This window comes from Opisthocomus hoazin, chromosome 3 (genome assembly GCF_030867145.1).
Source record: "Opisthocomus hoazin isolate bOpiHoa1 chromosome 3, bOpiHoa1.hap1, whole genome shotgun sequence".
Taxonomy (NCBI): domain Eukaryota; kingdom Metazoa; phylum Chordata; class Aves; order Opisthocomiformes; family Opisthocomidae; genus Opisthocomus; species Opisthocomus hoazin.
This window is the reverse complement of record NC_134416.1, coordinates 25,348,996-25,376,761: the sequence shown is the minus strand read 5'-3', so window position 1 is coordinate 25,376,761 and position 27,766 is coordinate 25,348,996. Positions and strand designations below refer to the sequence as shown.

The following is a 27,766-nucleotide window of genomic DNA, read 5'->3' as shown; positions in this document are numbered from 1 at the left end:
TAGTTGAAAAGTCCATTCATAAAACTTTTATTCCACTTACATCAACTTAATACACATGTTCTGAACAGTTATGCTTGGATTGTTCATGAAAATTTCATAAGACATTAAACAAAGCTAGCCATCATCTCAAGTTATTTCCCTGTTAACTATTTTTACAGCACATGCATGTTAGGCAAGTATCAAAAAAAAAAAAATCACAAAAGCAAAAAACCTAAAAAAGTTAAATACATGGGTTTTTGTTTTACTGCTGTGCTCGATATACAGTGTCATTATGGATATCAAGCAATTCATTTTTTACTGCATCTTTACTTGTACATTTGTTCTTAGGTTGCTTAAACCATTTAAATACAAATAAAATGTGTAGCAAAAATAATGAAAGCAACAGCAGGTAACTTTACAAATAATGGAATGTGAACCGTTTCTCTGTCCTTCTCTAGAGAAAGTTGACTGGGTTATCAAACTACCTTAAGGAACACTTCAGCTGCAATCAAAGATGTACACTTGATTGGTATATTCCACAGATTTCACATGTTGACGTGACATGCAATATCTATGGGACATCACTTTACTCACAGCCATGTGTGCTCCAGCTTGAATACTCGCGCTAACTACACCTGTGGCTGCAACTGATTATCCCTTTTTTCCATCATGACAGACCAATATGCAAGCAGTCATCTTTGCTTGACATAGAAAGCTGTTTTAACACTGGCCTTGTGGGAAGCCACAATGTACCAAAAGTACTATGCCAAACATGTAAAACTTGTATAAAAATTTCACAACCCTATATTGGCCACCTCAGATGAAAACAGATAAGTTCCCCAAATGTTAACTGGCTCTATTCCCCTAATATTAAACAAAACCACATGGGAAATATAGAAATCCAAATAGAAGTAACATAAACCTGTCAAATCGTAAACAAAAACTATTTGTGGGACAGCATGGATGACAAATGGTCTACTGTGTAAATTTCAGAATGAGGCAGACGGAAGTTGGAAGGCTGGTTAATTCTCCCCTCCTTCTCCTGCTTCGGCTTCATCTCCTTGGGTATCCGATGTCCACAACTGTTTGGGAAAGAAAACAGAGCAAAATAGGTAAGATATGACTAACAATTGATAAGGAATTATTAGAAAGAAACCCTACTTCTTAAATAATAGTTTTGTAAGAGGTCCTACTAAGCACCATGGGAAAAAAAGCACACACATTAACATGAATATATTTCTTGGCTATTGCTTCTACACAAGACAAATGGAAATCTAGTCCTAGGTGCCGTAACCCTACACTGCACTTAATGAGGAAGTTCATGAACAGTCAAAACCAAAGCTCCCACAAGGTTCACTAAAATACGATTACAAGCAGGCAAGAATCAGACCTACAGCACAGATGCATGAGAATCAGGAACTAAGAACACTGGTTTTCCCGTGGATTTGTACCTTCTGCTCAAGTGAGCTTTACGCATCTTTCTGAAGGAAGAGCTTCAGTAAAGGTCTCTCTTCACACCCAACATTAAAGTGAATTCTACCTCTTCTTCACAACAGGCATCTGAAGTTTTGGTTTTTTTGTTTAAAAAAAAAACAAACAAAAAAACCCCACCAAACCATTTCACTGAAATCTCTACCCCTTGGCTCTATTCAGTCAGTCGTGCCCCCCCTCAGCAACTTTCGGAACGCAGAGCTTCCAAACTCAGAGGGCAGGGCAAGGAGGGAAGAAAAAAAAAAATCAGGCTAAACATGCAGAATGCACAAAATCTTATTTTCAGCTCCATAAAATCCTACGAAGGAGCCATATATCAAGATTAAGCACTAAGGAAACTAAGCACCAGTTCCAGAGCAACACCCAAGGCAAAGAAATAATTTTGTGAACCAAGTATTTTGCCACGCTGGCTGCTTCCAAACTATTATCAGCCCAGTACAATTTGTAATCTCTCGCTTTACGGAGTTACAGCAGCATTAACTGAATAAGGATTTATATCCTTATATATATATATATGCTCTATAGCATAAGGTGGTAAAACCTAAGAACTAATTGTCTCTCTACCTACAGTCTACTCTCTACCTACACTAAGGTCTCACAAGATGCTAAAAAAAACCCACAACCAACCAACCAAAAATCCATCATCAGAACATTTTATCCTTTCCAGGAGTACAAGACAATAGAGCAACTTGCACAAGACCAGTAGCTTTGTTCCTGCTCTGAACATAATATGCCATATCTGCACTAAATGTTCCTTGCTGAAGGCATTAAGCAACAAGTTAGTTTACTGGTGACAACAGCATACTCAGTTCTAGCCCCTGCACTACATTCTGTACTACACTGTGAGAATACTACATTCTTCTCAACTTCAGTGCTATTCTTATAAGGAACAGTTAGTAAGAACAGTTTTATTAGAATTGTATCAGAGGCACCTGTCCTAAATCCTCACCTCCAGAATATCTACAAACATGTACATATACATACCTTTACTCATTAATTAAAAAGGGCCTGACTGGTATGAAAGGTGGATTACTATTTGAGAGCACAGTTTAACGAATCTGCTAGGGAAAAAAAACCCTTAAGGGGAAGAGATGCCTTTTTTTGTGTCATTTTTTAAAGAAAAAACATTTTCATAACAGAGCAAAGAAGGAATTACCTGTCAGTCTCAGTAAAACAGATTCTGGCTTCATATATTAAACAACCCTCTGAACACTTCTCTGCCTTCAGTCCCCACTAAGAATGAACAGACTCTTGTTCAGCCATACAAGACTCAACGTAAAAAGAATCGACGACTGAGGAAACCATTCCTGCACATAACTGATCAACATGCTGAATCATTGTCAAAAGCCTTTGTAACAGACTTGCATAACTAGCAAAACAGACCTTTTTCACATTTATGAAAGTCATTGCAGTCTGTCAGTCACACACCCATCCAAACTTATTTTCTACCTCAAGAAGTTGTGGAAAAACATGGAATCAATGCACTTGTACAGGTCACGCTAAGCATTTAAGGCAAGACATACAATCCATTCAAGAACATGGAATCCTGCAGCTGTCCACAGCTTTCTCCTTTATAATGGAAAGCTCACATCGATTATCAGGCCTGCTACTGTAAGTCACACACTGTGGTAGCTCAGTCCAGCTTCTGCTGTTGTATGAAACAATTTGCTTTCCAACTGCCATGGCAAGCTTTACGTTATTTTTACTGGGAAGCTAGCAATTAAAGTCAGCTTCTATTCTCTACTTCAATACCACTCATTCAGAGGACAGCTCTTGAGCAATCTCACTTGAGGGGAAAGCATAGACAGACATTGAGAGATGCCAACCCTGTATCTGTCTCCATTACAGAGGTTGAGAAATCTCTTCCATTTGTTTTGTAAGCAACAGCTGGAACAATCACAAGTAATTTTTTCAGTAGTGTTAAGTTGCCATTCCAGTGGAAAAAGTTCCAAGGAACAGGCAAATAAAGTGTTAGAAACAAAAGCAGAAAATATGGCAACTCCAATTTTATGCATCTGTACAACTGTACTCCTAGTTACGTTAAAAGAAGCCCAGCTATTTTGTAAATGCCTCTGATATCAGATGCACAGAAGGTGAACAAGGGGTTACATCTGGCAACACGAGGTGCTGCTTCTTTCTTCAGTTCTGGCTTGCAGTTCTCCCTTCCCCCATGAAGACCAGGGAATGAACTATGCCATTAATTACACTGTTGCATGTTTGCTTACATTTACTGTGTCATTTGCTTTAGATGTTTATCTTTGCCAGCTTGAAAGTTCAAAGTAGGTTAAAAAAACCCCACATAAGATGAAGATTTTGATTACTCTGACAGAGCAATGCAATCTCAATCCATAATTTAGACCAAAGACAGCTATGAGTCCAAGGAAAAAATAAGAATTAAGACAGTTGTTCTATGACTGCCATGGAAATAGCCTGGCTAGCACCGATTCCAATTCCAGCTTTACCAAAATTAACACCAAACAAAAAAAACCCCAAACAACAGGCCCTTAAATGGACTTGCTAGCTTTGTCTGTAGTTTTCATGTAGGATCTATCCCTTTGCACATGCAATCACATAGAATAAGCTATGTGAAATTTGACATAAGTTTTGAAGAGGCAAACGCAACTGTACTCTCAAACGTGGTTTAACAAATGATAACAACTTTGTTAGCCACAGTTCAAACTACGTCACTTAATCTAAATTCCTTGAATAAAAAAAAAAACCAAACCTGAAGAATTTGGTCAATTTGTCATGCCAGAAAACTTTGTGAATTGGCATGCAGACAAAAAAGAGGAGGCAGGAGAAAACGATGTAGCTCAGAAACATGATGTACTGAAAAACTCATCTGCAAGGAAATGACAAACACAGCTCTGCAGCTAAAAATGCACAGGACAACTCTGAGTGCCACAAAGACCAATCCCGTTATCAACAATATGCAAACTTTAATGATACTCACTGTCAAGTTGTCTCTCAGTAACTGCATTATTAGCGTGCTGTCTTTGTATGACTCTTCACTTAATGTATCAAGTTCAGCAATTGCTTCATCAAAAGCCTGGTGTTATAAAAACAAACAACCTCATTGGCCACACGACAAAAGGTTATGCAAATAATATAAACGGATTTCTCCCCCCTCCCTTAGACTTACCGTTTTTGCAAGGGAACAGGCTTTCTCCGGGGAATTAAGAATCTCATAATAAAACACGGAGAAGTTTAGGGCCAGACCTAATCTGATAGGATGTGTTGGCTGCATCTCCTTTTTACTGATTTCAAAAGCTTCTTGATATGCTTGTTGTGATTGCTCCACTATCCCTTTGGGGAAAAAAACAGACACACAAAAAACCCCACAACAAGTAAGTAATTCACATACTGTATTAAGACATACAATCAGGACTCTGTTCACACTTGCATGAACAAAGTACGTTAAGAGTGAATGCCTGTGAATGAACATTTTACCCAGTAAGTTGCAATTCTACGAAGATTTTACTAAATTACATTCTTAAATTATTAAAAAAACGAAGTTGTCACTGACCAAATCACAGGTTTGAGTCTCCCCCTGCCACCCTGTGACTACTTGCATTAACAAAGGTTTGCAGCACTTTTGTAGCACTTCAGGAATATAAAACCTACATGAAAAGGTACAAAATTGAAGTTCTAACTACACACAGGTTTGATACAGTCCCACAATTTCAATGTCTTTAAATGCTGCAAAGCATTACAGATCCACGTTTTAGTCACAGAAAACACTGATGACCTTTGCCAATTATGTTAAACTCTTTCAGTAACAGTCACCTGTGAATTCCCATTCAAATTGCTTGGCAAAGACAGTGTGGCATACATCAACCCAAATTAAAAACATATTTTTTTTAAAAGCTTCCAACAGTTCCATTTCCAGTGCAGACAAGGAAAGTGTTTTTACCTGGGTTCTAGTACCTATAAACTTTGAAGTAAGGGAAAAAAATTGGTCTCTTTTTAAAGAAATTAATCTTTTGCCATTCTCTTAATTGGTTCAATTGTACAAGTATGAAACGCTTGGTGGAAAAAAAACAACTATGTTGTGTAGACTAAGACTGAAGAGCTCAACAGTTTCCATTCTCACTGAATGCACTTGAACTTCTGAGCAGGCTATGCCTGCACAAGTCAGAGATCACGGCCCAGCACAGCCCACAAGCTGGACTATGCCCTTGATGACTGCAGGAGGCAAGAGACGTGCTGGACCCTCAGCACAAAGGGACCATTGTTCTGCACTCCCCAAGACTGTTCACAGCATCTGAGAAAAAGGTGGGCAGGAAGTCACTCCATTCAGATGCAAAAGGATTCCAATCCTAACATTTCTGGATCAAACCAGAAACACATTCAGCATGAGGTCTGCAACAGCGCCAGTCACATGTATTCAAAAATAAAGAAAGGAATTTTAGGCTAAGGGCTCAAAAATACATCAGTATTTAAGTCAGAAACAAAGTCTGAGAATAACTGAATACCAATATTCAGGATGTCTACACAATCTCTATTTGTTCACCTTTATGTATTCACAAAAATTAAAGTATCATATTGTCCTCTTCAACATGGAAGAGGGAGGACACTCACTGCACAATTATTCAACACTTTGTCCACTCTACACTCATTACTAATACTGGAGTGCTTCAGAAAAATCAGACAACTGCCATGATACCTTGAAAGCAACCAGAAATTGGTATATTATGGTTGAGAAGAATCAGGTTTACTGCAAGTTAAATTTAGAAATAGTGTTTCACCCTCCTCACAATGGAAAAGCCTTAGAAAATGGCACTGTTTATGAAAGCAAAACAAGAAAGTTCAAGGAATGAAGCCGAGCATTTTATTTTTTAATCATTTTTAACATCTGTAAACTCCTCCCCCCCCCGGGCTATTTTTTATTTTTTCTCCTTATTTGAGAAAATAGTAACCTTTTGAGCAGTGATTTGGGCAACTCAGTGCAAAATTTGATATATTTTGTTAATTTTTAAATCAGGCATCCAGTACAAAAAAGCTACAAGAGTTTTAACCTTGAATTCTTTAGAAAGTGTTGTACAGTTCCAAAGTTCAAGGCTAAAATAGCAGGGTGAGGTATCTGCTTGACATTCCTGTCTGCTAGAAAACCCCAGTTGATAAAACAAACAATCTGGTCTATGAAGATAAAAATCCAATTCCTAGAGTTGTGAGCTTTATACTGTTGCCGTATTTACTGCAAAAGGCCAAAAGGATACTGTCCGGCTAAATGGCTATTATTTCCTAAACAGTAATTATCAACTGCTCTTCTTCAATGTCACAGACAGCATACAGGAAAAGCTTGGGAGATGAAACACTTACTGGGGAAAGGAAAAGAAAAAAAAAAAAGAAAAAAAAATCTTAAGTTTAGGTGCCATAGTAACTACGAACTAGATGGGCTTTCAAAAAATTTTATTCATCTGGAAACCCAATAAAAACTGCTCAGCCAGGAGACTGGGTTAAATAAAAACGAACTTCAAAATCACTTTAAACAGAGATTTTCACAGTCTAATTTTAGAGTCTGCAACTTTATCCTCAACAGAAAAAGAAATTTTGGGACTCAAAATATTGTACCTTCTATGCATGTGAATGGAGATTACTGAAAGGAAAATATGATCAGTCTTTGTACAGTAACAGATCTAAAGTACTGGTTACACATGCAATTCTGCAGTGATAAGACTGGGTCAGTCTGCATGCAGTAAACATCAGAAGTCAAATCAACCCCTGCTATACTAAGTCTTAGTATCTTTATGCAACTTCCTGTCATCCAGCGTAGCAGGGAAACTGGGCTACCCTATGTAACGTGGATATACTACATAGGCCACAACGCTAGAGCAGACACATCTATCCCCTTGAAATTATTCCAAGCTTGTTTCACCCCTACACCAAACCCAAGCTAGTTTCTGTGAAGTCACACAGACACCTCTATCATAGTGAAAGAGCTTATTAGCTTGAGAGCAGCACTAGGCCCCAGGGGCACCACAAGCTGAACAGCACCATAAGGAACCTAGCAAGTCCTACAAAAGGGGCAGAGTGCTACTGAGCACCTGCCGCACACCTGAACGGTTCTCCAACAATCCCCAAGGGTCCCAAGTTCATGCATTCAGATTGCCTGCACACTCCCAAGCAGCCCATGCTCCTGCAGACTGAGCGCAGACTAAACCAAGAGAACAGCCATGGCTAGCAGAAGTTACCAGTCTGGGCTCTGCGCTGAAGTGCGCTGCTCTTCAGGACACACTGCCACCAGTCCTAAACTGGCGCCAGGGAACAGCCTGCCATTGTACCTAGACATAATGTATCGTTCCGAGTCGAAGGTGACTCTGCATGGAGTTAGCATCTTCAACTAGAGCAGTTAAGCCACCTAACAAGTGCCTTATATTAACTTTTCTAACTAAATTTAGGTGAAGGCAACTTACCTGCAATTATGACAAGCTGATTACATGAAGATATAAGAAACTCAAGGAAATAAGAAACATGTGGACATTCAACTGCCATGGTTATGGAAGAAATTTTCCTAACAGAGATTACTTTTATTAATCCTTTTCTTCTCCAGGTAGTTTCTAGTCTCTTTGCTCACTGACCCTATGCAGACTTTTTGTATTCTGCAGAAATGCAGGAGAAATAGCATGAGTAAGACTTCAAAAAGCTACAAGACTTTGTCCCCCAACAAAAAGATAAAAAACCAATACTCAGCCAGGCAGAAGATGCATAAACCTGTACTTCAGTGATAAACCAGACACACGCATACAAAAGTTAGAGTTGATTTCAAAATTTCGTGACTGAACACCCGTACCCTGCTTACAAGGGCAGAGGTACACAGAAACTTTCATAACTCATTTGAAAGACAACGACCTATGATTTTTCTTCAGAAAACAGGAAGCCTATTACCAAAGAAATCTACATCCAAATCAGAATTATTCTAAAATTAGTCGTGTCACTGCCCCACCAAAAGCAATCTAATTTGACAATATTTAGCCACAAGCTGACATACAATACCTTTCTTGTCATCTCCAGCAGCAACCTCAGCCAAGTAACGATAGTAGTCTCCTTTCATTTTCAAATAGAAAACTTTACTTTCTGCTTGCGAAGCATTAGGGATCAAGAACTTTTCCAACAGAGACTAAAACAGAAACAAAGAACATAGTGTTTTGAGCATACATACTTTTACAGCACGTTGAACCAGCAACTCAGTTATACCACAGTCTATTTCGAAGTCAAGACAGCTTTACTTTTTGCCTATTTTCTTCACATCCTACATAGCATATTTGGCTAAGGAGAACGTGTTCTGGATCACAATTCTAGGTACAAAAAGGAATGTTGCATGCTGTCACTCTGTGCGGAGAAGGTTGTGTGAATTTAGCAGATGAGTCTTGTATGACCAAAGGAATGGTTTCAATAAACTGTTAAACAGTACCCTGACAAAAATAGGGTAATGCAAAGAGCCTGGGCAGAATGTATACAATGGAAGAAAGTCTGCACCTGCAGAAGATAATAAAAGCATTTGAACTATCAGCTGCCAAATCAGAGACCCAAATATTTTAAATACACGGGCAAGAAATAAGCCTCCTTAACCTTGTTCCCATTAACCAGACTCTGGTACTCGCATCACCAGCAAGAAACTGGAAGGTGAACCTGGATTCTTGCATTTCCACACAGCTGACAATCTGACTGTCAGCTGTGTAGCACTGAAAGTGATCATCCATTTGACTTTATGTGCTGCCCTAACCCATCCTTCCTACATCTTCCAAAGCAAAGGTAGCTCTCTGGAGTCACTCCACCAAATCCTTCCTGTGGGCTGCCAGTTGAGACCAGGTTTTTCCAGATTATTCTAACTGCTTATTAAATTAACATAGCAAGTTCCCAGCTGAGGGAGTCATGTAATTCAGCAAGAGTTCTATTATGATGAAAAGAAAAAAAGGAAAAGAAAAAAAAAATCACTAGCTCCAACACATTTAGTCAAATTAAGGTACAAGCTTGTCAAGCTTCATACTGAGTGCTTAAAGTCAGACTGTGAAAGAAAAGCCAGTTGTTTAAAAGCCAGAAAAAGCACAGAAGTGCTCCTGAATACTCAGAATTAAATCAGAAGCTGTTAAATATACTTTGCTAAGGCTATGTAACAAACAAATTTTAAAAAAGGTTTTAGTAAGAATTTTTGGGTATCCTTTTTTCCCCTGTAAATTGACTGACATTTCAGTTTTGCCTCGCTATTTTTAGCTTGTATTTCCAATGACACTACAGAAATGGACAATCTATTTCAGTTCCGATTCACAGAATGATGGCTGCTTTACAGTGCTTTCCTCTAAATAGCACTCGGGAGGGTAAGTGAGTATCTTAAATGACGTACTCCTGCGATAGGCATACTCTGAATATGGTAGGCTGTTAACCACTGTACTGTGGCACAGGTACCTGTAGTACCTGCTCTGCTTAATAGGCCAACACAAAACTGTTTGCAATTCACAGAAAGAGCAAGAAGGGTGAACAAGCTCGGTTGGTTGGGGTTTTTTTGGCGTTGGGTTTTTTCACGAATATTTAGCCTGGTAGCCTCAACCTTGTGTGAAACCCTTCAAAATTAAGTGACCTATTCTGGCAGCTTGCTCTCAATTCCATCTCAGCAGTAATGAAGAGTGATGTCTGGCTCACAGAAACCAAAATCAAAGTTCAGCTTTGCCTGTGCTCCAATGAGATAAAAACCTGTTAGTGGACTTCTTTGATTTGTTTCAACATAATGAAAGGTATTTATTCAATCATCTTTAATATTAGATATTACCAGTATTGTGGGGGTTGGTATATAGCTTCATTTTACAACCACGCAGGGAGACACTGAAAAATACTGGGTGTCCTTGCTTCTCGTCTGAATGACAGCAGACACAACCCTTTGGCAATAAAGGAAACACACCACCAGCAAGCTGGCAGCAGCAGTATTTTTATGGAGCCAGCCAAATGGGCTGCCGCACTACCTGATGCCAAGGGCACCCTTCTGGAGGGTGTACCACTATGCGAGAAGAAGGCCGCAGAGCCACCTCTGCCCCAGTGCGGCTGGAACGAAGCAGAAGGCTGTAAAGTCTATGGGTCACACGCTTCAGCTCTCTGTAACTACTTAGGCACTTTGTTCTCATGTTAGAGAACTTCAAGATTCACAGCCATGACATTTTTCATCAGTGCCAAGAAACTCTGACTTCAATGACAAATGAAGGTTCACAGCTGCTGAGAATAAGGTTCCTTATCAGTTTTTCTCTGCAGGACTGCAATTAAGTCAGGTGTGTCAGTCCGCACCTACCATTCCGGCACCATGGGGAGTTGCCCTCCTTCTGTGCCCTCCATTAATCGGTCAGACCAAAATATTGTCAGTGATTCTAGAAACAGAAATTATTCATCCTCCATACAGAAGGTTGTTCCATTAAAGAGTACAGCTCTGCTCACTCCCATAGCGGCAACCAAACTTCCAGACTTTAACTTCACTTAGGCAACAAATGAGGTAAAGTTGTTTGCAAACACCTAACTGAATGGGTGAATTGGACCAGCAGACAGAGAAGAGGAAAGTCTACCAATTGAGAAAGTCCTCCTAATCAGATAGATACCAGCAAGGCATCAGCAGCTCAGACAGCACATATTTTCAATACAAGGTAAGTTTTAAACCCATGTCAAATTTGGAAGCCTAACAAACTGAGAAAAGTCCCTTTGAACAGCTATTCATAGAATATGGTCCATGCAAAGAGGCTCTGACTCCGAGACTGCACTGGTAGCTTGACTGTATCTGGATGAAAGACTCTATTCTATACAAACAACATGTAGGACTGGTAGGCCGCATATCTTTGGGAGAATTTTATTTATGCCAAACACTTCATAAACAGCAACAACAAAACCTAAAAGTAGATTAACATTTAAAAGTTAGCATGTGAAGTTACTGTAAGGAGAGCTCTCTCCTATTATTTACCTAGTACTATATAGTCAGTTTCTCCTGTTCCTACCAACCTTTTTATTTCAGGATATATTTTCTTTTATTGGCTTAAGTAAACATAAAACACTCCTTTGAAAACAGCCTGAAGATTCAGAGTGCACTGATTTATCCTAGACAGTGGCTGTGAAAGCTGCAGTCTGCATGGAGGTGGAGTGGCTACAGAAAGCCACACGGATGAGACCAACAAAACTACTGACCTTTCAAAGTTCAATTACAGAAGATAACATAAGATGTTAGGCACAACGAAAGGCATAATCAATGTCACACTTCGTTATCTGCTAACACATCTGCCTATGGGGAACACTGTTTATCTGTCTTTTTGTTTTTTTTAAATAGCTTTAACTGCAAAGCTTCTCAGGAGCATATAATTTTTTCCACAAGGAGGAATATCTTGATATTTAAGTCCTATTGACAGGTTGTTTGTCCAAAGCAGAAGAAACAGAAACAAGAACCGTTTCAATAGTACCACCAATATTTTGGTGGAAAATATCTCCTTTACATGTTGATATGCCCATGTTTATCAGTACAGAGCTGATCACCATACGGTCCACTGAAGTGCTAGCAGCTAGTCAAAGACTGGACCAATAAGCTCATCTGTAATTACTAAGTTTGTTAGGTGATCCACATCACTGCAATGCATTCAACACCCTGACAACTGAAGTCCATACAGCACGGGTATATTATAGCTACATGGTATGTAGCTAAGCCCTCGTGCTCATTCATGACATTCCTGCTTTTGTGCCAAATTCCCATCCATTTTTGATATACACTAATACGCGCGAACTACAACTCCATGGGCAGTTAATAACAGTGCCTCAATCAGAATCTGGTAGAAACAGCTTTTTGAACAAAACCAAAACACTGCTCCCTGGCCCCCAAACCCCACAACTACTCAGCCGTAATTGTCAGAGCTTTTAATTTGACAGCAAGAATCCAACTGCTGTGAAACAAACCACAGCACTGTTGTCAATTAGGCAGATGCAGCAGCATCTTAGAGCGCTTTTCAGTCAAAACCTGTAACAGCTTGTACAAGTGCTTCTAATACTTTTCATAGCAAAGTCACACACAGGCTTTCCAGACAGACTCAATGGAAAATTATTACTTTTTAAAAAAAACAAAAAAACGCATGCACTAAATCTGAATATCAACTCTTACTACTATGCTGGCCATTAAAAGATCAGGCTTCAACACTTCACATCTGCAACTGCGATTATGACTAAGTTAACAGCTTTCTGGTACTCAGGACTGCGAGCGACAGCACACTAACTCGGGAGATGTCAGCTATGCTCACGCATGCCATAGATAAGAAATCTCATAAATCTGGTACGTTCCCCCACCCCCAGCAAGTATGCACTAGAGAAAAGTCTTTGTCTCTAAAGACATAACAGAGGCTGCATGCACACAGCTTTATTATTCCACTGGCAAACTTCAATCCTGGCTTATTTCAAACACTAAGCTGGTAAAAGATTCACTTTCTTCATTCTTACACGTGTTCTTTTGCCAGAGCAGGACATAGTCAACAGATGGCAACATTGCCCAGAGAGGCTGTGAATTCTCCTTCTCTGGAGATATTGAAGACCCGCCTGGACAAGGTCCTGTGCAGTCTGCTCCAGGTGACCCTGCTTCGACAGGGCGGTTGGACTAGACGACCCACAGAGGTCCCAAACATTCTGTGATTCTGTGATTAAGCACAATGCATTTTGAGCCTGTGTTGCTGAGAGGTACTATGGACTTGTTCCTGTTGTTTTGAAAGATAAAGTCTGAAATGTAAGAGTTATCAGACTCAGTTAGGAGCATGAAGGAAGCATAACCAGTAGTAATTCCGTTTAACAAAAAAAAAAAAAAACACAAAACACAAACCCAACACCTAATCTTCTACAAAAAAAGTCTGCCTGGTTCTTGCTGCAAGCAGACATGCTTCAGTTTGTCAAACTGTGGTGAGAACTTCAGTTGAAGACAGGAAGCCAACCCATAAAGACTTGAATAGTCCTTTCCTGACACTTAAAGCCTAAAACTAGCCTTCTTTTCAAAGCATTTGCTTTCATCTTTGGCAAATGACTTGTGTGGGCCAGAAGACTATTCCCAAATTCATCATCAGAACACTAAAATCAGTGCCTCAGTTTTGCCTTCTTGCTTACAGTTCTGTGCATATTTCCCTTTATTAAAGGCTCAGCCTCAGTACACGTTATTGACTGAGGACTTTAGATAGCCATTATTGCACTCGAGGATCGCATCAGTTTTCTAATTAAGATATTTCCCTCCTGACAAACAGGAGAATAAGAGTAAAATCATAAGATGCTAGAAACATACAGTTGTAAATGAGCAGGTGATATGTAGCTAAAGTACTGAGAGCAAGAAACTTTGTTTTTAAACACCAACAAATGGTTATCAAGACACACCATTGAGGAAAAACTCTAGAGCTATGGGAGAAACAAGAAGATATTGCTCTCACATGAACCAAGCTGCAGAACGACAAAAATCCAAAAGCATACACTCATAAACATCAGGTAATTTAAAATGCATCAGTTTTGCTCATAGCTAACAAGGCAGGCCTTTTGTTTGAAAGCCACCTGACACAGTTATGACGTTATTTCTAGTTTTGAAGATAAATTACACAGGAGTATTAGCTAAACTGATTCATTTGTCGTCCATCTGTGGCATATGGCACAGGGATGAAGACATAGAACAATTCTTTGTTTTTCAAATTCATGGAATCCACAAATGAAACATCGTATCTTTTTTAAGCTCAGCCTGAAACCTATTTCACACCAACTGACAATGGCCTAATGCTTTCCTGATGTAAGCAGCATGCCACTATCTTTCTCCAAGACATTACAACAGCACAGGAGGGATTTTATTTGCTGGCAGGACTCTTCTGCCTACTAACCTACCTGAAACACTGCCCAAAAGAGGATGCCATTAGAAAAACACATAAAGAAAAAAGTAAAATACCATGCTTCCGTTAGCCTCCATCAATGCCCAGGGACTTCCTGAGCCAGATGTGGTTTCTCTCCATGTAGTAACCTTCAACAGGCTTCTAATCCACATTCCACACATTATGCAAACTCCCCTTACACCACCATAACCTTAATACCCACAATACACTACGGAGAAGCAGCTGGAGATACCTGACCACCTGCACCCAAGAAAGCGTTACTTTCATCTTAAACCTACTTCCCAGTTTCATTCAAAAAAAAGTTTAACTTATAAAGGAACTGTTTTTCAAGTCTGCATTTCTTTTAGAAGACTACCAGATAACTTCAGATTATTTGAACAGTTTCAATACCATTTCCAAACAGGAATCAAAAGCCCTTGCTGCATGTTCGCACCATCCAGGTAGCTATTTACTTTATTCTTTACAAAGGAAGAAGACAAGAAGGGGAGGAGGGAAAGAAAAATAAGAAAGATGCGATGGATATTAAGAAAAGGGACATCCAGCTAAAGCATTGTGTTAGAACAAGCAATAAAATTACAGTCTATTGAATCTGAAGATTCAGCTTTGCAGATGCATCAAGATGCACTTACCAACTGCAACCCAGAGAATACGAAGCTCCTCTTGTGTCCCAGTGCTCCTAAGGCAACAACCCTTTCTTTGTGGCAGGAGACAAAACTATCCAGCCTACCATTACAATGTTGACTTGCTGTTTTCTGACCACCTGCACAGCTGGGCACCAGCATTTTAAAGAATGACACATACAAAGTATCAGGTGTACTTCAGTAGGCACTCAAAGACAGCAATTCAGATCGGTGTTTCCAGACACACACACTTTGTGGGAAGAGCTACAGGTAACTCGGTTTCATCAAGTGGAACCCACTACCCAACCAGTGCAGTGACTGTAGCACACCTTTATTAAGCTATTCTTTTACAGACTTCTATTTTGATGACAAACTTATTAAAGTAGGCCACCGATGTCAGACAAGTTCAAGACACGTATCATTCCCATAAAAAGCTAGCATGTAATTTTCCATGCATGCGCTTTCTGCCTCAGCACCACAGGTAGGAAAGTTACTTGGGCTATAAACACCACAGCATGCACTGCACAGATTGGTACACACACTACAAAGGGTTTAACCAAGCCATTTGTGGCTGGTAGAAACTTTATTTACACACATCTATCTGAATTGTTGGAGGAAAATGACAAATATTTAAGGGCAATATTTTTAGACAATCCCTTCCCAAACTCAGGCTGTTTTGAGACAGGCTCATTATGCTGCTTCATTTCTACCCAGAGCTTGGGATAAGGGCTCTGCAACTGCTGCCTCATGGATGACCTCCAACCCTCTTGGGGGAAAACCAAAAAGACTGTTCTGCTTTCAGTCTGCTACTCCCGACAAAAGCAAAGCCTCTTGTTTAAAGTTAGCTACAGATTTCTATCTACTCATTTGCTCACTAGAACAGGAATACAAGAAAATCTGTCAAATACTAGTGACTGCTGTGGCACCAGAGATCTCTGGTAAAACATCTGCTGAAGAAGGAAACAAGCCTACTGCCCATTCTCAGTACCAGTTATTCTCTCTTCCCATCAAACTGGGTGCCCACACAAACAGACAGCAGCAGAAGTTTGAAAAAGGTGAGAAGAAAAGGCTGGCTGGAAGAGATGACGTGAGAAAGATGAGCCTCAGCAGGGGAGGAATTCAGAATTTGTCACAAAGGACCTTCAGGGGCAGGGAGGAATTTGATTGCAGAGTTCATGCAACAGTGGGAGATGTGACATGCATAGGGATATCCGGTATTGATAAGAGCAGGAAAAAGGTACACTTGATTAGCAGTTTTGCTCTAGTCAATCCAGTGAAGATCTAGAAAAGGAAAAATGGAGGAAGTGAGGCTTGAGTAATAAGAGGGTACACGAAAAAAAGAAATAAAGAACTAATGGAGAAAAGGGAATCCTGTATAACAGAAAGAATGGCAAGAAATTTCAGCTTCTGCAAAAAAAATACTACTAAAACAGTTTAAATGTGTTTCTTTAGAAAAGAACAAAAGCAGTATCACATATGGGCAGGTGGAGGAAAATACGGAAGAAGTAGGACACCCTGAAAATTCATCTCCATGCTGACATACATGTATGCCGGGGGGTAGAACCGAGTCAGTAAGAAGTAGGTGTATGCACTAAAACCCTACAGCATGCTTAGAGGGAAGATATGGCGTGGACAGACACACCACCGGTCTGCATAAAAAGAAAAGGAAGGGAACTGATGCAATGAGGAACAGCATCTCAGTTCACACTTCTACAGCCATACAACATAGCTCTCCTTCCATATCTACCCCACCCAAGTCAAACAATCATGCCCTTTACTAGTTTGCTCCTTCTACCACTTTGCTTTCCAATTAGTATCTATGTCAAAGAAAGCAAATACTTAATACTAGGATATACTCTTTGAGATTATTCAAAAGGCTTGTAAAGTCCTTCACGCCAGTCATTACAGGTTTTTATCAAAGTATTCTTAACAAACTTGACAGTGAAGGAACCAAACTCTGAAGCATAGGCAAAAATACCTCTCCAGCTTAGTAACCAACTCTGAGAAGACTCATATGAAAACCAACAGCCACTTAGACATTTAATAGAAAATTAGGATTAAAGTATTTGATTTGTCGAGCCATTACTATAGACATTAATATACAAAACAGTCTCCACTAAGGATCAAAGCCAATACGCAATTTTTACCTGTTTTTTTAATCATCTCAATTTATTCTTAAATATTGGGGACTTGCAACACAACAGAATGGTGCCAAATGCATTGATCATTATTCTTTAAAGAAACAGAACATCTTCTGAGAAACTTGAGATAATACGAAATTGAAACCAACTGAGTTGGATGAGAATTTCTGCTAGACAGGCAGGTCTAAGCAATAGCTATTGTGGCTGTACTCCGAACCAGAACATGTTCTAGCTGTCTCAGGACCCTACAATTTTGGTCTCTGAAGAAATACTACCAAACCCCCCCATAAACATGACAGAGCACTTTTTATCCTTCATAAGAAACAGAAGTAGGAACCATTTATCTTTTAGCAGCTTACACTCTGAGCAGATCTGAAACTTCCTGAAGCAGACTATGCATCTATTACGAGCTCATTACAGCATATGATGTTAATACAAGCATTTTATTAGCAAAAATGCCATTTTAGCAATGTAAGCCTACTCTGCACTAGGAGAATCTGATCAGTTAGAGATCAGATTCCCGTTGTCAAATATTTTGTTACCTGCATAATCACAAAGGGTAACAACACCCAGAAAAAAAACCCCACAACTGATTTCTACTTCGAGCTGATTAAATCTGATTTAAAAAATTAAGAATCCACTGTTTGTCTCAGCAGCAGCATGACTTATTATTACTTCTCATTAGAAGAGGCATTGCCAATTTCTGTCAGATCAAGAAAAATAAGCAACTGCGCGAGAGCTGACAGTAAAAAACAAGTTTAAGAAATAATCACAATCTTAATGCTCTTCAGTCAACTTTAATAACACAAGCTTTTTTTCAAACTGTTTCAAAATGGTAGTCAACTACTGCCTGAATGGACAACCAACTTCAGGTTCAGAGCCACGAGCCGCTCTGTCTGCCTACAGCAAAGAACAGGTAAAGCATTTGAGAACCTGTTTCAGGAACATGTTACCATGCACTTGACAGAAGTACAAGACAGAAGTTTCCAGATAAAATCAAATAGTGTGGCTTCTATTTATACAGACATACAGAGATAATGCACTAAGTCTGCTCACGTTATAGATTTTATATTTCTACCATGTACAGCTTTCACAGACACAGTAAAAGCTGGTATCTTAACAACGCAGCGTTTCTACTCTTAGCCTTCTAAGTAACCAACCAGTGAAACAAACACACTAATTAGCAGCTTCACAAAATTGCAAGTACATGGAATGAAGTTCTTGCTTCAACAGTGCGGAAGGAGAGTATCTGTCACCGGTGACTCAACTGATCGGCTTACTTAATTTTGCTGCTTAGAACCGCATATCAACAGTAAGTGCATAAAGTACTTGAACACTGAAGGTTGCTGTCAAATAAAGCAAGTTGTTACTTGGATGCTTTTGAACAGTATAAGCACTATGTATTTTTTTAAATAAAAGCCAATTTTTAAACATTAATGCCAAATGAAATTAATACAGCAGACTATTAGTTATAGTAAAGATTTGTGCGACTTCCAATAGATGCAAGAGGATATAGATACATGTATGTATGTGTATACACACTTGTGTGCATAGCCAGTATAAATATCAAAGGTAACTGCACGTTTAAATATTTATTTTGCATTTATGCAGAGCACCTTAGCTGATTTTATGATAAATTGGTGCATTAAACACACATATCAACATTATGGATTCATCTTAGCAAGAAGTGCATAAGTACTAGCTCATTTGTGCTCGTGCAACCCAGCCACCAGTACATTACTTCTGTATTCAGGAATCTAAAATCGTTTCAAACATGAGCTGAAGTTTCATGCATTTACAAACAATTACACAGACAATGGAGAATAAATAAAAACCAACACAAGTCATCTCATATTTGAACTGCCCCATGAATGATGTTCTAATTCTCCAAGATTCAACAGTTTTTCAACAGTTTCATTTGCTTAAAAAAAAAAAAAAAAGCTCTATTTTAGGCACGGCTTTCACTACGGGGCTGGGGGGGGGGGTGGGCGGGAAGGAAAAAAAAACAAACCTAAAAACCCAACAGCCAAAAAAACCCCACAAAACCCTGAAGGGGTGTAGGTACAACCAGGGAAGTGATTAAAGGATTAACAAAGTGGAATCATGAGGTTGATGCAAATTGCCTCAGCCTCCTACCTTCAATATATGTGAGCAATTATACCAGCCAAACCCTAACTGAAAAAGCTAGACTTGGAAAGTTAATCAAAAGCTTAAATTATAACCATCCTGGGAGGTTAGTAAAACCTGGCTACATTTTGCTCTGCGATATGTAAAAGTTCATTCAGCCAAGCATTTGTGAACCAGAAATACTCGCTTATTTTCACATACACCATTAGCACATTACCAATTACCATCTGTTAATACAAATTTTACCAGTGACATCAGATGACACCTTGAGTTCTGTGTCTAAGTTTGGGCTCCACAGTACAAGAGAGACATGAATATACTGAAGCGAGTCCAGTGGAGGCCACCAGGATGATTACGGGGCTGGAGCATACAATGTACAAGGCAAGGCTGAGAGAGCTGGGTTTCTTCAGCCTGGAGAAGACCAGCAGATCTTACTGCTGTGTACAGCTGCCTAGAGAAGATGGAGACAGACCCTTCCTGGAGGTCTAGGTGAAATGACGACAAGCAGCAGACAAGTTGGAACATGAGAAGTTCTGATCACATACAAGGATTTTTTTCTTTGTTTCTTAACCGTAAGTATGATCAAATATTATGACATGCTGTCCAGAGAGGCTGTGGAATCTCCATCCTTGAAGATATTAAAAATTTGACTAACAAGGCTTTGAGCAAGATGATCTAACTGGATCTGTTCCGGGCAGAGCTGAACTAAATGACTTCTCTTCCAACCTAATTATTCAATCAAAACAACTTAAAATAATAAGGACTAAGTTTTTTAAAAGAAAGATTTTGGCCACCAACTCCTAGATTTCAACAAGTTAACCACCCCCCTTCTGTGATCGACATTCTGCAAATAGAAGCTTCTACAAATGCCTCCCCTTCTTAGCTGAAAAACATCAAACAAGGGACAGCGATCTCAAAGACAGAAACGAAGTGCAGTCAAAAAATAAAAAATTAAGCAAGCCTGAAGGAGTCATAGAACTAAAGGTAGAAATTTTCATTCAAAACATTGACATTTTTGTTAGTATCAGATATCTTCGTAGTATAGAAGGTTGTGTGGTATAATCAGTCACTCCAGCTCATAAGCAATCCATTCATCTGCTTGTTAGCACCACTCTATGCGTTAGCAGTACTCTTTGACCATCAGGACACATGGAGCATACAATGGTTGACTTTAAAAAAAACAAAAACAAAAACAAAAAACCCACCAAAACCTCACACATGCACATGTCAAAAAGTATATGGCCTTCTACAGGCAGAATACTAAATTTCACAATCCTGTCATCAAGAATTAGTGCAGAAACAGGTGTTATAGATGTTAACATAGTAAATTGCTAAATCTTTGCAGGCAACTAGCAAACAGTGCCACAGTAATTTGAGTATGATGGCAATAAGCATTCATTCTGTTCTTTAAAAAGACATTTAGATGCATTCTGAATGGAATTATGCTCCCTTCCCCCCTAGTGAACTGCAGTCCCATAACAGGTTACTAAGCCTCCTCCTACTCCCTCCCCCCCCAGATCAGTACACATATGAAAGAATCGCAAACCTAAAGTCACTTCAGTAAGATTTAACTGCAGCTTCTCACAACAATTACCACTTCTAAAAAGCGAAGCACCCCTAACCAGTGCAAAGAAATCTAAATGGTATAAGCACACAAGGATTATCATTTACACTTCTGAGCATGAAGTTAGGAAGAAATAACATGGCAAAGAAAGCAAACAATTCATCTTATTAAGAGGGTCCTGAGCAGCACCATTAACCCGCAGCTTTTGTGGCAGGGAGGGAGTGGGGAAAAAGTGCTGTGTAGCACCCATGTGCAACAGTAACTCTTGAACGCTGAAGGGCAGCCAAGGTTTCAGGAAGCTCTCTAGACCTTAAAGGGAACAACCAAAAGGAAAAAAAAACAAACCCATAACTAAAACACAAACAACAAACCAAACAACAGCGAAACTGAGTGCTTGGACACCACAGCAATGAGATTGACTTCAGGTATGGCTGGGGAGGAACTTGGGGGAGGAAGAGACATCACCCATAAGACTGGGCATGGGGCAAGAACACGGGAACTGTCACCTATGGTACACTCTGGAGGACACGCAGGGGACTACTGTGGTATGTGCCAGCCTAGGGAAGAGCGTAACTGCCTAGAACTACATTCACACTAAAGTGAAGATAGCCAGTCGTGTTTTAAATGGTCAGTTTACATTTAGCTCATGTCAGAGACTCCCCGAAAGCTACCAGTAGTTTAGAGCTCCTGAGAATGTCTAACATGCAAGCAGCATCAGAAGTTATCTATTCAAAGACCTCTCCGTACATTCTTCCCTGCAATTCAGATTCCTCATTAGCTCAAAAATTCACCTTACCACAAATTTAATTCAAACCATTTCAGTTACAGCTCTGCTTCCCATTAATTGCAAAAAGCATTTTGAAGAAAGTCCACACCTGCTAGATTAATAACAACTTTTATTATGGAAATGACAAATACAAGATTATACTGGCAATTTAGACAGACCCTTGCTCCTACTATAGAAAGTGAAACAGGATGTGAAGCACACACTCAGCTAACATGAGGAAAAGTACTTAACCAAGCTTAATTTCCTGTATCAATACAAAATTTTTGAGGCTGGAAATCTTCTATAATACTCAAGTACATTTAAGATGCTAGAGTACGGCAATGTACTTCCTTCCCCCCACACACTATATTATTCTTGAAGAATGTGGAAATTCAGCCTTTATTGTTACAGTGCAAGGAACCTGTACTATGCACAGTGTGCCACCATTATTTGCAGTTTATCAGCACTGCCAGACCAACTCCAAATCAGAGTCAGTTATACTACATCTGAATATACTCCAGTGTATATCTGACAGAATTGGTGCTGACCAAGAGATTCTAGCCGTCTCTTCTTTGTATAGCAGCAGCACTCTGAGGCTGCAGCAAACCAGAGGATGAGTTCAGCTGTTTGTAGAGCTGCAGAGGTACTCCACAGCAGGTTCAAGCGAGGGAACATTTAGGAAATGGCAAGGATGTAGATGCTGGATTTTGCTGCTGCAAGGTCAGAGTAAAGGAGAAAAAAATAAATGGTTGGACCTGACCCACATAACTGCTAAAATTTTTATGACTGAGTCTAATAGTTATGAAGCAAGCAAAAAGTCCAGCATTAATTGCTCTTATTCACTCTGTTAGTGGCAGAGCCGGGAACAGAACCCAGGCACACTTCAGCATATTCTGCTTCTACTGGATTAGAGGAGATATTTCTTCCACCCCGCCAATAATTTGATTCCAACAGACGAGGGAAGAGAGGGAGAAGCTGCAAAGGAGCCAGCTCTGGCTACATTCTGCTAGTCACAAACATACTCTCTTAATTGGTTTCCTCCCTTCAACGCTGAAGTTAGGGCACCAGTCACTTCCACGCTCAGCTGTGATGTAACACCCCAGGGTATTAAATATTATTTAAGAGCCTAGCAGGCAATTGAAGACACAACAACAGCTCAAACAGATTCACAGTCTTAGTAAAAGATACAAAAGTTTCCAAGCTGCTTTTGTACTGTAACTGGTAAGGCTTGTGACCAAAAGCTTTGAAAGTCTGTTAACACTTCAGGTCTCATTAATGGCATAGTTCACACCCATCAAGATTTGGTAAGCCTTGTTTTTCACTTCTGTGAACAGTTACAGGCTAGATTATGCTGTACTAAAAAATACAGAGGATCTTCTAAAACAAGCAAACAAACAAACCACCCTGGTTCTATGTTTGCATGTAGTATTGTGCAGAGTCCTGTTATTAAAGAACAACTAAATATGTTATCACAACTCTTTTTTTCTCTGTTAAAGCAAAGTGGGTGTCAAATAAAATGGTCAGTCATGTTTCTAGGTGAGTAAGAATATGTGAACAGGATATTCTAACAAAGAAAACAAGAATATGTTTTTAAATATAAATCTAATTCTTCAAAACATTTAGCAATGTCAAAGGTAGTGCACATCATCTGAAAGCATTTTTAAATCCTACCCCTTGAATAAAAAAAAAGTTATAATTTTTTCTTTTTGAACTTAAGTCTAAAAAACTAGTTTTATTATTGATAAAAACTGCCTAAGGCATTGTTTCTTCTGGACTGAAATTTTTCCTTAATCCACTAAGAAATATTGGCCTGGCAACACTAAAGATGAGTAAGACATTAGCTTCCTAAAAGCAGTAACATGCTAAAGAATAATAATTTCCTTGAGTAATGTACGTATCTCTCATTAAAGAGAAATTCAAGTTCATTTTGAGATTCAAAAGATTTAACTAGATTCCTCATCCGTGTTCCACCCCCACTCCCCCATACCTCAGCTGCTGCACGCAGCAAACTCAAAAGCTAGGATTTTGTTTTAGTTTCTGTATTTAGCATGCACAATAAAAGCTAGTTTCACCTCAATCCAGTTTCCATTATCAGAAAAAAAAATTAATTGCAAACACCAAGTTCTTCTAAAAGGGGGTTTCTAAACCCAATTACTTATTCAAAACAACTTCTTAAACCCAAACATAGTTTACAAAAGAATTTGAGATCACTCTGAACTGAAGGCATCCACCTCCAAGGTCTGTCCCATTAATAAAATGTATTAGTTACTTCAAAGTAACAAGAAATCAGAATGCCAGATTTGGGTCCTTATTTCCCTGTCTTAAATACACCAGCCACCACTTAACGTCACAAAAAACAGTAAATCAGTTCTTTCCTATGTGTAAGTTTGGCATTTCCATTTCCATAGTGGAGTTTAAGCGTTATCCTTACACAAGATAACAAAACATAGAAACTGGGTGTGTTACAGTAACCATGGAAGCCAGCCTAAATTGGAAGCCAAGACTCAAATATCCATGCCGACTTTTACACACCCTTGGAGAACCAGTCTTCTAGAAGCAATCACCGCCCATGTCATTTAGTTATCTTACACAGCAAGCAAAATTTATGCTGCTCATTGATCTTCATTTCTGTTTGACATCAGATCCTCAAGCACATACTTCCCTCATATCAAATGTCATTCTGTCACGTCCAGGTACGTGATCCCTCATCACATATGGGATGGCATGCCAGCAGGGTGTCACCACAGGCCGGTGGACAATTCTGTTGCTGACAGTAACGTCCACCTCACAAGTGGCTGCACGCCTGCACATCCATTAATCGTGTGCTCGCTGAAGCACCACAGGCATATGCAGTTGAAAAAACCCGACGATCTGGAATAGCATTTGGAAGGGATTCGGATTTCATAAACCAGTCTCCTCACGAAAATACAGGGTTGTTTGCCAGGTACACGCACATTTTAACATAACTACAAGCCACAGAAAATGCCTAACTTCAACACCCTTCTAGTTTGCTACTAAAAATTTTGAGTTTAAGAGGGTATTACAGCATTTCTACTGCCTCTTCCTGCAGACAATTTTCTGCATGGCTGAGTCATAACTAACATTACATCATCTTACCCAGGGAGGGGCACAATTTCCGTAGAGTAAGATCTACCTCTTACAACTAGAGCAGCGTATTAAAGTTGCAGAAATCAAAGTGATCTAGGATACAAATATCGCATTGAGAGGGAAGGGTGGAGTAGAAAACCCGAAACTAAACCTGTATTTAGTTCAGTCTCAAGGGAATACATTGATTTTTCACAACTATTACTTTACATACAATAATGTTTCAACATGTCTCCAAATACATTAGCATCTATAACTACAATGATTAGTATATAAATAATCAATACATTAGAGGGAAAGAAAAGTCAGACAGTTTTTAAACCTTGTCCTTCAGCAACATCACAGGAGACCACAGCTTTACTGACAGACTAGAATTAGTCCCAGAGGGCCCAGCACCATTTACCCTGCAACTCTAAGTAAAAACGGATCAACAGTTTCGTTATTTCTCACCAGCACATCGTTGCAGATGTCTCTTAGCTCAGTCTCGATTTTCTCTCTGTACTCTCGAGCCATCTGCTGTTTTTTCTCAGCGCCTTCCGTCTTTTGTTCAATACTTGAGACGACTCTCCAAGATGACCTACGGGCTCCTACAACATTTTTATAGGCAACAGAGAGAAGATTCCTCTCTTCGTTGGACAACTCAGCTCCTTGCTCAGTCACAGACTTCATGCAACTTGCCATGTCATCATATCTTTCAGCCTGCTCAGCCAGTTTGGCCTTCTGCACCAGCTCATTTTTATCCATGCTGATATTTCTAAAGAGGAAAAATAGCGAGGCATTATTCAGACACTGATCAAGGACAAAGGTGTTTTAACTTCATACGCACAGCAACCATTCTCTAAGTAGTTTGGAACTGTAAGAGGTACAACTGAAACGCAGAACATAAGGCATACAAGCACTCAATGCTCAAACACGTGGATGGAAGAGTTAAAGTCACTGCTTCCTCCTGAAAATAACATACTTACAAAAGTTTTCAATGTATTAAAATAAGTGCAAACAAAAGCATCCAAAGGTGAACCGAAAGCAAACCATTCCTATTTTATGCACATAAACGATCCTAGTTCTTTGCCATCACTCTCTCATAAGACTATCTTCAAACTGCAGCATCAGCTGCATCCAATTATCAGTATAACAAAATTGACAAAGAAAATGCCCAACAGCAAATCTTTTTCACAGGAGAAGACCAAATAAAGGCTAGACAAACAGTACCTGGCAGCTCTCGGTGCCTAACAGAGCCTTACAGCTACATGCTGAAAGACTTGGCACAGGGATCTACAAATCAAATCCCACACCGGATGTTACAAAGTCAGAATGCACCAAATATCTCAATTTCAAGGTGTACATCTTTCAACGATGTTAACTTCCTTTCCCAAAATGGGATACAGTACACGTTCTGAGCCGGGTACTGCTGCTTAGCCTGAGTGGCTATGCTTTCGGAGGCAAAAGGAAATTTTACTATTTAAAACTATCACTTCAACATCAGTATTTGACATAGCACAACCTGGCCAAGATGCTTAATAACCTGCATCTTAGCAGCATTTTTAAAAAAAAAAAAAAAAAAATCAAGCTCTGCTGAGCAGAGGTATCGGGTGCACTTTTTTTTTTTAAGTAGATCAGGAAAGATTCCTCCTCCCTCCCCCTCATCCTTTCCTGTATCTTGACTCGATCTTTTTGAGGCCCTGGCAATGTGCTTTGGGATACATCACCCTTCCAGAACCAGTGCTGGTCGTGTGTGCTTTACATGTTTCCGTACATTCTGTACACAACAACCCAGCACCTTAATCTTTAACCATTAACCTTTTTGTCATTTCAAATTAAGTTACCACAAACCACAGCGGCACTGTCTTCCATTTCTGAATGAATTAAGCGCGTTTTAACATCCCCGTCACCTGAAAGGGAAAGTTTTAGCAGCTCCTACCCCCCACGCCGCGGCACAAACTCCCGCGCTTGTTCTGCAGCGTTCGCAAACGCGCGTTGAAAACTTGCCCGCAGGGGTTAAGGAGCCATTTTAAAGCAGGGTTTCGGCTACAGTTATTTACCGCCCGGCGTGATCGGGACGAGCGCGGCTACGCGGCCCGGCCCCAGCCCGCCATCCCGCCGGGCTGCCCCGGCAGCATCCTCCCCCCGCCGCGGGGGGACAGCGGAACACGGCGCGGCCCCTGGGGCAGGAGCGGGCGGCACGGCCCCCTCCGCCCCTCCCCGTGCTGCGCCCGCCGCATCCGCCGCCGCGGGGACACCGCGCGCCTCGCCGGCCGCCTTTGTCATGGCGGATGGGCGCCGCAGCCCAGCCCACTCCGGCGCGCCTTAATCCCGCTCACCTCCGCCCAGCGCCGGGGGCGGGGGGGAAGGATGCCGCGTCCCCGCCCCGGCAGCGGCCGGAGGAGGGGAAGCCCGCGGGCCCAGCCCCGGGGGATGCGGGGGGAGAAGAGAGGGCGGCGGAGGAGGAGCCCCCCCGCCCCCGCCGTCCCGGGGGAGCCGCCGCTGCCGCCTGGACCCCTCGGCCGGGGAAGGGGGAGGATGGGCGGGGGGGTGGGGGTGATGGTGAAGCGATCCCGACGGAGGGGCGGCCGCCGCGGCTCCTCCGCGCCCGGGCAGCGCTCCCGGCGGGGGACCACACCCAGCGGCGGCCGCCCGCGCCCGCCCGGCGGAGGCGGCGTGTCCGCCCCCCCCGCCCGCCTTCCCTCCCCACAGGCGCGGGGTCGCCCCCGCCCGCCGACCCACGGGCGGGGCCCTCACCTGCCGCCCCCCCCATCGTCGGCGAGGAGGGGCAGCCGCGGCCTCACCTGCGCGGCCCCCGCCGCCCCGCTCCCTCCCCGCGGAGCCACCCTGCCGCCGCCGAGGCCGGAGAAGCGGGGGAGGGGGTTAGGGAGGGCTCGGCGCTGCCCGCCGGCCGCCTCGCTCGGCCCCCCCCAGCCCGCGGGGCCGGGTCGCGGGGCGGCCGCCCGGCGCGGCGGGCCCCGTTACCTGTGCGCGGCGGGAGCGCGGCGGCGGCGGGAGTCTCGGGGCGGGCGGGCGGCCGGCGCGGACTGTGCCTGTCTCGCGGCTCGCTGCGCTGCAGCCTCTCTCCCAGCGCCACACACGGCGTCTCCGCCAATCAACGCGCCGCAACGCAGGGGCAG

The 27,766-nt window shown here is 41.2% G+C and overlaps 1 protein-coding gene across 1 annotated transcript; it reads right to left on the bottom strand.

Moving 5' to 3' along the window:
* Window positions 1–27,766, bottom strand: YWHAZ (tyrosine 3-monooxygenase/tryptophan 5-monooxygenase activation protein zeta). Its single transcript, XM_075415773.1, has 6 exons — window positions 27,612–27,766; window positions 25,098–25,401; window positions 8,467–8,590; window positions 4,613–4,776; window positions 4,424–4,519; window positions 1–1,061 (listed from the first exon to the last, which is right to left on the bottom strand). Exons 2-6 carry the CDS (start codon window positions 25,389–25,391, stop codon window positions 1,002–1,004), a joined length of 738 nt encoding a protein of 245 aa, XP_075271888.1. The 5' UTR covers window positions 25,392–25,401; window positions 27,612–27,766; the 3' UTR covers window positions 1–1,001.